This window comes from Triticum aestivum, chromosome 3D (genome assembly GCF_018294505.1).
Source record: "Triticum aestivum cultivar Chinese Spring chromosome 3D, IWGSC CS RefSeq v2.1, whole genome shotgun sequence".
NCBI lineage: Eukaryota > Viridiplantae > Streptophyta > Magnoliopsida > Poales > Poaceae > Triticum > Triticum aestivum.
The window spans coordinates 319349919-319361921 of NC_057802.1; the positions used below are offsets into that span (position 1 = coordinate 319349919).

Here is a 12003-nt window from a genome sequence, read left to right on the forward strand (position 1 = left end):
TCTGCACCTAATGCCAAATATATACCTGAAAAAGCTTTCCCCATTACCTGCATTGAACAGCACGACTCCTTATTCTAGAGATAAAAGTTTGTATGTTTGTATAGATACACCATCCTATGTAGTATGTACTCTTATATGTGCAGGGAAAATGATCTCTTGATGTTATGAGCATGTAAAAGATTCCAATGCTACATTTGATATGTCAAAATAATTCAAAGTGTTTTCATGTTTAAGACCGTAAAACATTTCCAATCCTACATTGATACAACATAATAATTTAAATTGTTTCTATGTCTAAGATCATGCCGCAGCAGGTTTGAAGTGGCAGGATATTTGAAAATAAAAATGAAACGAAAATTTTCATGTGTACAAAGAGAAACAAACTCCAATCTGGCAAAGGTGAAACACAAAAACATAATGGGGTTAAATGATGTGCTAATTTTGTAGTTGGAAGGAACGATCTTAGCCCCAACAAATGCTAAAGCATGGGGTTCTGGCTTGCTTCAATGGCTTGAATTCACCAAACTAAGTGGATTATCAATTCAAGGCAGTGGCACCATAAATGGTAGGGGGCAACAGTGGTGGACCTACTCAGACCCAAATGACGATGAGGATGACGACAAGGTAAGACCCGACCATTTAGTACTAAATCACTCAATTCAAAAGTTGGTTTATTAATCACTAACCTTGGATACAATCCAGCAGTACAATGAGGAGCTTGAGAGGATGCCACGGGTTAAACCTACGGTAAGATCACTATCTTAGTGCACATTCAGTACTGTATACCAAAACAAACCTCGGGCAGTTTTGATTCCATACTCTGATGCAGGCATTGAGGTTCTATGGTTCTTCAAATGTCGTAGTGGCTGGTATCAAAATTGTCAACAGCTCACAGTGCCATCTCAAGTTCGACAACTGTCAAGGGGTGCTGGTCCACGACCTGACAATATCCTCCCCTGAGAACAGTCTCAACACTGACGGAATACACCTGCAGAACTCCAAAGATGTCAGCATTCATCATACCAACTTGGCTTGCGGTAATTCCTCTTTATGACCAACTTCAAGAAGAACTTTGTTTTGCAATCTAGCATGCATTCATATTATGTTCAGCAATTTTGTTTTGCCAACACGTGTCCACGTGAAACATATCTTTAACAAGAATTTGAGAACACACGACAATTTAAACATTCCAACAAACTATAGTGTAAGGCATATGATTAACTGAAAGCATGTCCCTCTGTTCTGCAAGCTCTGCAGTGCAGCGGACAGTTCCAGATATAAGAGGGTACACTGGAAAAAGGCGGCGAATCGTATCGAAAGCATCTTTTGCAGTTACACAAAAATAGTACAATGAGTATATAGCACAGATCACATGGCATCTTTTGTCTTGTTCCATGCAGGTGATGATTGCATCTCCATCCAGACAGGATGTAGCAACATATACATACACAATGTGAATTGTGGACCAGGCCATGGAATCAGCATTGGTGGACTAGGCCGGGACAACACAAAAGCATGCGTCTCTAATGTAACAGTAAGAGATGTCAACATGTTCAGAACAATGACTGGTGTCAGAATCAAGACCTGGCAGGTAAGATCAATAATTAAAGAAAGAGCATGCAGAATAAACTCATAATACCTACTGAGCTAAACCAATTGAATTCTCCTTGCAGGGTGGTATAGGACTGGTTCAAGACATAAGGTTCTCAAACATACAAGTCTCCGAAGTTCAAACACCTATTATGATAGACCAGTTCTATTGCGACAAAAGAACGTGCACAAATCAAACATCAGCAGTGGCGGTATCAGGCGTTCAGTATGAGAACATCAGAGGGACATTTACAATCAAGCCTCTCCATTTTGCATGCAGTGACAGCTCACCTTGTTCAGGGATCACACTTACCGGGGTACAACTTAAACCCGTGCAAATAGCCCACTACCACCTAAACAATCCATTCTGTTGGCAAGCTTTTGGGGAACTCTTCACTCCAACCATCCCTCCCATAGCTTGTCTGCAGATCGGAAAACCTGCTGGGAACAACTTGCAGTCATACCATGACATATGCTGAAACACAGATAGTATCCTCATCCATTAGTTGGTGCTTATCCATGAGTGGTCGTTGTGATGCTTCCGACCCTTTGCACCATTGCTTCGTCATGTGCATATATACACAGTTAATTTATGTTTTGTTATCATGGCAAGTGTGTCATGTTTGTGGTAAAGCAAACATAATATTTTCATATAAAATGGGCAGGCAGACAGATTATATGTGTGAGCTGAAAAAATATAGGGCATGTTATTCTATGCCAATACAAAGTATAAGTGTTACTCCCTCCGTCCCATAATATAAGAGCGTTTTTTACACTGGATGGAGGGAGTAGAAAATAATATTACAGCACTTTTGCACATTCTACACCTTACTATTTAATAAAAACAGTGCCAACATCGGTAAAGGTGAAACAAATGTTAACAACCCAAGAATCCCAATGACAATGTTGAATGTACAATATGGAATAACTCAATTAAGATTCAGAAACGGATTGCTACAGTATAATAAATGTTTAGATGACCAACAAAGTATACTGATTGATTAATCGAAGGAAAAGTTTGTTTTCGCACTTTGGCAGAAGGAACAGCAAAATGATATTAAAATGAACTGTTAGAAAAATGAACAAGTACAATACATCCATCTTCTAAGCAACAAATGCCAAAAGCATTTGCAACATACACATTCTGTATTCAAGACATGTAGCAGTGCAGCGCGAAAAGGAAATGTATTTTTTTTAGGTTTAGCTAGAAAGATTTTGACGGACGGATAGAAAAAAAAATGTTCAAACAGATCAACTTAATTAAATAATAATGGTGCAAAAACAGAATAAGTGAAAGCGAATTAACCGTTAGAACATGACAGAGAAGTGATGATTTGTTAACTACTCCCTCCGTAACTAAAAAACGTCTTATATTAAGTAATGGAGGGAGTAGGTTATCATGATCACTCATAAGCATTTTTACCATCTTTCTAGCATTATAACTCGACGAGAATAAGCTATCTTTGAATAAGGGAACAACAAATATAAGCTATAATGGAAGATACGTAAATTGGTGCAACACTTACTGAACCTTACAATGTGATCTCACTTCTAGGTGGACAGCCAACATGTTAACGCATAAGCATTTTTACCGTCTATCCAGCATTATTATAACTTCTAATCTTAATTGCCTGTCAGTTCCATGCACACGGATGAGCTAAGGCATTAACTTTTACATAGTTGGCCCATACAGCTTATATACCCATCTCTAAATTATCACAACCAACGCTAAATAAATAAAGCGTTGCCATCAAGAAGCAAAATTACAATATTTTAAATACCAAGACTAATTCACACAACATCTATTTTGGAATGGATGTCACTATCTACATCAACCACATTTCTTAACTATAACAAATTATTATTTTAAAAAGTAGAGTTTTGTATGAAGATCACATCAAACCATATTATTAGGGAATTTCGTCATACATAATGATAGCACACATGTAAACTCAATGTAAGTCAATTGATAAACATGAAAATGTACCACAGTCACCATTCTTATTGAGATATTACTACCAATGTGCTTTCAAGCAACACTTTCCCCAATAATCCGTATTTATGTTGATCAAACAGCTTGTGAAGAAAAGTGTCATGTTTGCATGGACTTCGTTGCACCAGATTTGCCACCACGGAAAGATTAGGATTTCTTAGTGCACTGTTAGATATAAATATCGCAATGCTAGAAACAAACATAATGGCAAAAAGACATGGGGCCATACAGCCATGTTATACAAAGATATACTAGCATATGATGTGTTCTCAAGTACGTATAATACATGCTGGCCAATGCAAGAGATGCACCAACATCACTGCGCATTATCCAGTTAAAGGCTATGAACTTGCCATTGTATAAAATACACATTCATGGCTCAGCTATTTGGTTGTTACAACTAAGGCCAGGATGTAATCTTTGCTTTGTACTTTAAATTTTGAGAAAAGAAGTCAACACAAACTCGTGGAAAGAGAGAAAGTACAGTATAACCCCAAGATCATAGCATGCAAAATACTATTCAGATATTCATTGTTGGAAAATAATACTTCATTCATAAATAGTGAAATTTCTGTGTATAATTTCATTAATGTTGTACATAACTAGACATAGCAAAACTGCCAAAACTAGAATGACAGCAGTGTATGCACCAACAAACAGTTCCACAAAAACTTGAATTTGTAGCTCAGCTTGATGATGCCCTTGGAAAGTTTGCAGAACCTGTTTGTACAGTAGCAGACAAAGATTTCAGAATTGCTTAATAGAACATGAAAAGACACACGAAGTAGACAGGTTTAAGATGAAGAAGACTGACGGAATCATCTTGAAAAACTAACGACATCCTTTGTCCCTCTGTAGTTTGCTATAGTTTCAGGGCTTGCTTGTCCTGTTATTTCCACGTATTTGTCCTCTAGACTCTATTGGAAATGAGAAATTTCGACTAGACGTAAGCAAAGTTAGAAAATGAGATACGGCATAACAAAACATAAACACATGTGCACATGCTTCAAGAAATATTATGCCATGTTATTCAGCAAATATACCAAACCTTGACAACCCAAAAACCCAAAGTCATGTAACTCCAGCCAACAAAGCGTTAATAAAAAACTCCAACCAAGAAAGACCAACACATATACAAAAAAAAGGGATCATATCTTCATCATGAACAGCCGTGTTGATAACAACAAACAAATTAGTGCTTCTATGCTCTCCCAAAAGAAAAGTAAAATTTGGAGGGACATTAGTGTCTTATTTGAAGCGCCTCACTATTCCAATAATTACAACACTGCTGGCTTTTGAGAGAGCATATAAGCACAAGAACTAATATCAAATGATATTCCCAGTGTAACTACACCTACTTCGGATTCACATTTACTAACCTTCAGCTGCTCATATATGCTCTCAACAACATCCATAGTCATTCTGTCAAAGAAAAGGATTCCCTGCAAATCCACAAGTTGATGGTGAGTGGTCACATGACTATAGTGCTGAATGTGTTCACACACCAATATAAGCTCTTCATTACGAAAATTGAGGTGTCCTTAGACCCAATTGGTTTGTTGGATCAAAAGTAACATGGACAGTGAAGTAAAGAGAAATAGACTTGATTTAGTTGGCCATTGAATATGTCATTCACATAAATGAACTCAAGTGAAAGATTTAATTCAAAAATCTTACATAAATACATGACAAAATTAAGTTCGATCAAGGTTAAGCCCATACCTGTAAATGATCAAACTCATGCTGGAAAACTCTTGCAGATAGTTCTGATAATTTAACTTTGATCTTTGCTCCACTAGCATCTTGAGCATCAATTTTAACAGTGTCTGGTCTCTGCATAGCACAGTGGTGAAAGATAATTGCAAATGCCATATCCCATAAATTAGTAAAATCCTCCTTTTTCAGAAGAACGCAAATACTAAATATAAAAGAGTACTAAATAATAGGATCAACAAAGGTGGATATTAGGTGCATTCCCTAACTTGTCTACTCCCATCATTTGTTAGATATCTGATACTTTTGTCTTATATATGAACGCTTAGTGACATAATATAGATAGTTAAGATAATAAGTATGGTGAATGTTAACAAGCTTTAAACTCTAAATCTCATGTACTCAGATTTTTCAGTAGCAATTTGAACTTGTGAAAACATAATCTATTTGAGTAATGCAGCCATGCAGGTCATACTTGCTTTAAAGTAAATGCAAACTGAAATTATATTTAGAGTGTTGGTGCAGGTTTAATTTCAGATGGCTATGTGGCTGATAAATATCACTAATATTTCTGGGTGATTATAAAAACGAAAAAAACAACCTTTTAACCCTGAAATAGCAGAAGTTTACTTTCGAATCTTGAACTCTTGAATCAATTTACCGCTGGCCCTATCCCAAGTGGTTTGCGCAGACTGAGACGACATATGGCAGATATGTGGATCACTTTACTCTTGCCTTGTCAGCAACTTAATTAAAACATAAAAAAAATCAAGAAATCAGAAAAATAATACTACGTCCGATCCGAATTAATTGGCGCAGCCTCTATACAATGTAAAATGGACATTGTATAGAGGCTGTGTCAATTAATTCAGATCGGAGGGAGTATATATTTTTACGAAAAGTGAACTATTTAGGAAATTGAGGAGAAGATTTTTCAGATTGACTATTGAGTCTTTTTTCAGTTTGCCTACCAAAAAAAAAACTTTTTAGAACTTGGGTTTTTTCAAACTGACACTAAAAAAGTTTAGCTACATGTCATCTGAGAACTACTGAATCTGCTCTTTTTTTCTTTCACTAAAGGAAAAGAGAATCTGGTTTTTCCCATTGACTTTCTACTATTTGTGAATTGCTTCGAAGTTACAGACCTTTCCAAAAAACTGATTATTATGATTATCATTAGCATTATTATTTCACTTTATTGTCTGAATTATTTAATTCTTAATTTTTCACTTAAGTTGCTGGCATGGCAAGATGGTGGCACGTGTTGTCTCAGTCAGCACAAAACCGTTTGAGAGAGCCAGGGGTAAAGTAAACTGATTAAAGAGTTCAATGTTCAAACAACCAGATTTTACAGTTCAAGTTTGAAAAATGAACTCCTGGCTCCTGCAATAGTTCAGGGTTGTAAAGTGGATTTTTTCTATAACAATATACAGAATTTGGAATTAAGCAACACATGACAAATGAGACAAATATTAAATTCAACACATGAAAGATGTATCTTTCTCGCTATCAAACAAGAACACAGCTGGTATTGGTGTCGAGACTAGCTAATGTGTGTGCTTTTCCACAGAAGTTATTTTTGCAGTACATATCTTCTATATCTAAATAGTTAGCCCCCACTAATCTATTTCCCTCAACATGCACACATGCCACCTCAGCATGCAAACATGCATGAAAAAGTCCCAGTCTCAACATACAAATATGCATGAGAAGAGACTCAGCTCAATAACAAAATATAGTAAATCATATGTATTTCAAATTTAGTTCTTATACTACAAATTTAAATTTCCTATCGAAAAGAACTAAATCTAATCAAAATATATAGTATTTCAAAATTTAGCTATGTTCTTAATTTAAAATTTATATTACATACAACTAAATCTAATTAAAATGTATTTCAATCAATTCTTGGAGCAACGCGCAGGGTATCATCTAGTTATCAGTTAAATGTGTATGCCATCATAGCACCTGGGTTTTGTGCAAATGTTGAAAAGTTATCTCAAAAATATATAATTGACTCAACCGTATGTCCTCCGTAGAATGGATGGCAACCAGTAATTCCTAGTAACTCAAGAGGTGAACAGACACCGCCAACAACTTAGATCTTAATAAGAGCAAAGATAAAGGTAATTCTCACCAGCACATTGGCATATATTCCAGGGAACGACAAGCACCCTTCTTCATAGACTGACAACCGCTTCGAGAACTTGTAAACTACTGGGTTGACAAGGACAATTTCCTCTCCTTCCCCTTTCACCCCAGCTGGGTTGAATACCATGAGCTGCACGTTCACTCCAACTTGTGGTGCCGAGAGACCAATGCCATCCGTCCTGTAGCATGAAACCAGGTCAATCCTTTCTAAAAACAGCGGAGAGGCCTATGAGGTTATGATTGAATGTTTGCACCCACTAGACTATGACTAAGGCATTTCAGGTCCACCATAAGTAAATGAGTAGTATGACATATAGCCCAGATAAAAAAGCTATTAACTATAGCAGTAGTATCATGTGCACTCATGCACAACTACCTGACCATTCCAGGGCTCAGAGCCTCAGATAGCCTCATGAGTATAAATGACACCTCAATTTGCTAATTTGACAAGAACAATGCCTATAAAATACTAGAGAACGTAGGAGATGTGCACACATCCTAACCACCTAGCGACTCTCGGGGTGTATGGAAAGTCAGTGTATACAGGAAGAGGCAAAAATCAGAGCACTATATGGACTTCTACAAGCCAGTGGTGCTCAAATTAACGATACCGTGCATATATTTAGTAAAGAAAGTGGCACGGCAACCTCATGTGCATTTCATCAAACAGCTCCGGTGCGCACGGCAGAAGCAAGGTAAAAGGCACATGGCTCTACGTCCAGACTCACTTGTACATGACATCAAACATCTCGTCCGCGAGGGAGCGAAGGTTGTCGTCGAAGGTGTTGATGCGCTTGTTGCGTGCGCGCAGGACGGGGTCGGGGTACTGCACTACCTTGAGCGGCCGCTCGAACCGCAGGTCCGCAGCTACACCGTGCAGTAACAACAACTTAGTAAGAGAATTAGAGATGGAAGCTACAATCCGAGTATAGAAGAGTTCCTGGAAGCGGCTGCTAACCTGTGGCGAAGTCGTCATCCTCGTTGAGCGGGGCGGCGGCCGTGGAGGAGCCGAACCCACGGCGCGTGCGGGCGGCGAGCGGCGTAGCCGGGCCGGTGCGTGCTAGGGGCAGGGTCCTGGGGTGGGTAGCGAGGAGGGGGCGAGAGGAGAAGGACGCGAAGGCGCGGAAGCGGGGGCAGAGGCGAAGGTGGAAGCACGCGGTCGCCATGGTAGTGGCCTGTCCCTTCTCGTGGCCTGGTTCGATTTTTTTCCCCGTTGGAGAGTGGTGTGCGGGCACCACAAGGTCTGACGTGATCGGATTGCATTCAAAGAAAAAAGGTCGACGTGATCGGACGGCTGTAGCCAGTCCAGTTTTTCTTATATCTGAAAATATGACCTGTTGCTTGTTTTTTTCTACGACTAAAACTCGCTGTTTTATATGCTCAGTTTTTTTTTCGGAAAATATGCTCAGTTTTTTAGATTACCATGGTTTATTTTACCGTGAGCTGTTTGTCTGTCACTAAAACTACTTCCATACTGTAGTATTGGCAAAACCATGGTACTTCAACCGCAAAAAAAAAACATGGTACTTTCTCTGTATTTAAAAAAAAACCTAGACTTCTTTTTCTTAAAACTGAGCTAGCGAGAAAAACGCCTCACATTATCTTCTCGTACAGCTGCAACCTGCTAGCCGAGCGTTGTGCCGGCCATAGCCTCTGCTGCTCTGCCGCGGTGCACTGTCTTCTAGCTGCAGAGCTGACCTAGTGCTCCTCTTGCTTGTGCGATTTTTGCCCATTGGTTCTATAGCCACAACACACGAGGGTCCATATCCGACTAATCAACCAAACCATTAATAAGTGATGATGATTATCAATAAATCAACCAGTTTATGCATGTTGGTGGTCTTTGTGCATGGCCCTTCAGTTTGCAACGGGTAGCTTGCTAGGAACACGCATGTTTCCAACTGCTATCAAATGGCTAGCTAATTTACTTTGCTCCATACAACATTGACCATACGGGTCTCGGTATTGACAATGCTTCAAAATACTTTGATATATCAAAAACGGAGTATCTAGTACCTACAGACAAAAATACTGTAGTTTTTCAATACTTCAGTTTAAGTCATACTTTGCTATCAAACACAACCTAAAGAGGACAGCAGACTTGTCTTTGTTTATCAACTGACCAGAGCCCATCTCGTAGACATGTAAGATCTGATTGATTGCAGCGATGCTCACCGGGTTGGCTTCGAACAGGAGAAGTGAGTCGTCTGCGAACAACAGATGACTTACGGAAGGTGCCGTAGGAGCGATCTGTAAGCCCTTGATGTGTTCATTTTGTTCCGCATGAAGTAGTAGGGCGGATAAGCCATGTGAGCACAGCAAGAAGAGATAGGGTGATATTGGATCACCATGTCGCAGGCCCACGGCCTGGGGTCATCTTATCAGTGCAGGGCCCATTCATATTAAATCGAAATCTGACTGTCTTTATGCACATACTGATGAGCTTCATGAAATCTTGCGCAAACCCCAACTGCTTCATGACCTTCTCGAGAAAACCCCACTCGACACGATTGTACACCTTGCTCATATCTAACTTAAAAGGGCTGCAAAGCTTGTGCTCCCCGACCTTTTCCTCTTGAGGAAGTGGATCATCTCATATGCCAAGATCGTGTTATCTGAGATCAATCTCCCGAGCACAAAGGCACTCTGATTAGGTGAAATAATCTCCCCCGAGATAGTTTTCAACCAGCTGGCCAAGACCTTGGGCACGAGCTTGTAGACTACATTGCAAAGGCTAATTGGGCGTAAATCTTTTAGAGTCTCTGGATTTTGTACCTTTGGGATTAACACTAGCAGATTGTCGTTCCATCCCTCCGACATGTTGCCGCCTTGCAATACATGCAAAACCTCTGTCACCACAGAATCACCAACAAACTCCAGTAATGCTTATAGAAAACTGATAGAAGCCCAACCATACCCGGGGCCTTAAGATCGCCAATACTGTCCAGTGCTTGCTTGACCTCCTCGAGTGTGAACTCGGAGGTTAGCAAATCGCAACACCTCGAACGCGAAGAAGCAGCAACTCCTCGGGCTTCTGGGGCTACAGAAGGAATGTTTGAAGGGGAAATACCTCGGCCTCCCCAGCTATATTGGCCGCTCTAGGTAGAAGTGCTTCGAATACCTACGAGAAGGATTTGGGAGATTCTGAAGGGCTGGAAAATTAAACTCTTGTCTAAGGTAGCAAAAGAGATCCTCATAAAGGCAGTCATTCAGGTTGTCCCTGCGTACGCCATGGCATGTTTTGATCTAACAAAGAGCCTATGTGACAGCATAAGTAAGATGGTCTCAAGTTCTGCTGGACAAGTATAGGGGATGAATCGTGGTCCTTTCGATAAGTAAGAGTGTCGAACCCAACGAGGAGCAGAAAAAAATGATAAGTGATTTTTAGCAAGGTAATCTCTGCAATCACTCAAATTGTCGGTAACGAGTAGTTTGATAGCAAGATAATTTGTAACGACCACGTAACGGTAATGGTAAATAAAGTGCAGCAAGGTAGCCCCATCCTTTTGTGGCAAAGGATAGGCCAAAACGTTCTCTTATAATAAGCAAAGCGTTCTTGAGGGTATAGGGGAATTTCATCTAATCACTTTCATCATGTTGGTTTGATTCATGTTCGCTACTTTGATAATTTGATATGTGGGTGGCCCGATGATACGTCCATTTTGCATCATGTTTTTCTACTGTTATTTATATTGTTTTATGTATATTAATGCTATTTGGAGTAATTCTAATGCCTTTTCTCTCATAATATGCAAGATTCACACAAAGAGGGAGAATACTGGTAGCTGGAATTATGGACCTGAAAAAGATACGTCAGGCTACCTATTCCGCACAACTCCAAATGAGTGAAACTTCACGGAGATTTTTTATGGAATATACAAGAAATATTGGAGCAAATAAGTACCATAGGGGGCCCACCATGATGAGGACATGACTACCTTGGATACGACCAAAAATATTGCATACATGCATATTTGTCAGGTGATTTCTAGTGCAAACTATTCAATAATCTATTTATGTTATCCAGAACAAAAATACTTCACACACTTTTGTGTTTTGTCTAATTGCAGGTGTATGGGACATTTGTACAATCCACATATGAAGATAAGACAAAAGGAGAAGTTTAGGTTCTGTTCAAAAAGTCCTCTCACGTCACTTTTGGGCCAAGAGAAGATAGAGTCCAAGTCTCTCACGTTCTGGATTCAGATTCGGACTGCACAGACATACCTGACTCAAAACGCCAACAACTTTTTCATACGGACTCCGAATTGGGTGATTCTTTTTTTGTTGGAAACTAGATTTCGTGCTCTTTCCAACCCAATTGGATTCACCTTTAAATTCGTCCGGAGCATTGAGTTATGGTCGAAACAATCTGACGTTGCACCAGAATCCGAGTCAAACTACAAGTCCAAAGGTGTTGCATCACCTCCACTTGGGCCCATGAGCCTTGTACGACCTAGGGTTGGTTTTAGGCTGCCTTGGGACGTCCTCCCACCTCCTTGGCCGCCACCCCTTGCTCCTATATAAGTAGATCTATCTAGTAGCTTTTTCCTTGG

The 12003-nt window shown here is 39.6% G+C and overlaps 1 protein-coding gene and 1 pseudogene across 1 annotated transcript; one reads left to right on the forward strand and one right to left on the reverse strand.

Annotated features, from left to right (window-relative positions):
- Positions 1–2267, forward strand: part of LOC123078637 (polygalacturonase At1g48100-like) — a 4314-nt pseudogene extending 2047 nt beyond the window's left edge.
- A 1843-nt stretch (positions 2268–4110) lies between these two features.
- LOC123078636 (peptide deformylase 1B, chloroplastic) lies at positions 4111–8697 on the reverse strand. Its single transcript, XM_044501214.1, has 7 exons — positions 8406–8697; positions 8176–8314; positions 7434–7626; positions 5306–5416; positions 4963–5025; positions 4398–4500; positions 4111–4303 (listed from the first exon to the last, which is right to left on the reverse strand). The coding sequence occupies exons 1-6, from the start codon at positions 8611–8613 to the stop codon at positions 4402–4404; spliced, it is 813 nt and encodes a 270-aa protein (XP_044357149.1). The 5' UTR covers positions 8614–8697; the 3' UTR covers positions 4111–4303; positions 4398–4401.
- Positions 8698–12003: the final 3306 nt, after the last annotated feature.

Coding starts and splice junctions, on each gene's coding strand:
- LOC123078636 (XM_044501214.1), bottom strand. CDS start 8,613: ATGGCGACCGCGTGCTTCCACCTTCGCCTCTGCCCCCGCTTCCGCGCC. Junction 7,627..8,175: donor ATGTTTGATGTCATGTACAA/GTGAGTCTGGAC, acceptor TTCATGCTACAG/GACGGATGGCATTGGTCTCT. Junction 5,417..7,433: donor GAATATATGCCAATGTGCTG/GTGAGAATTACC, acceptor TGTGCTATGCAG/AGACCAGACACTGTTAAAAT.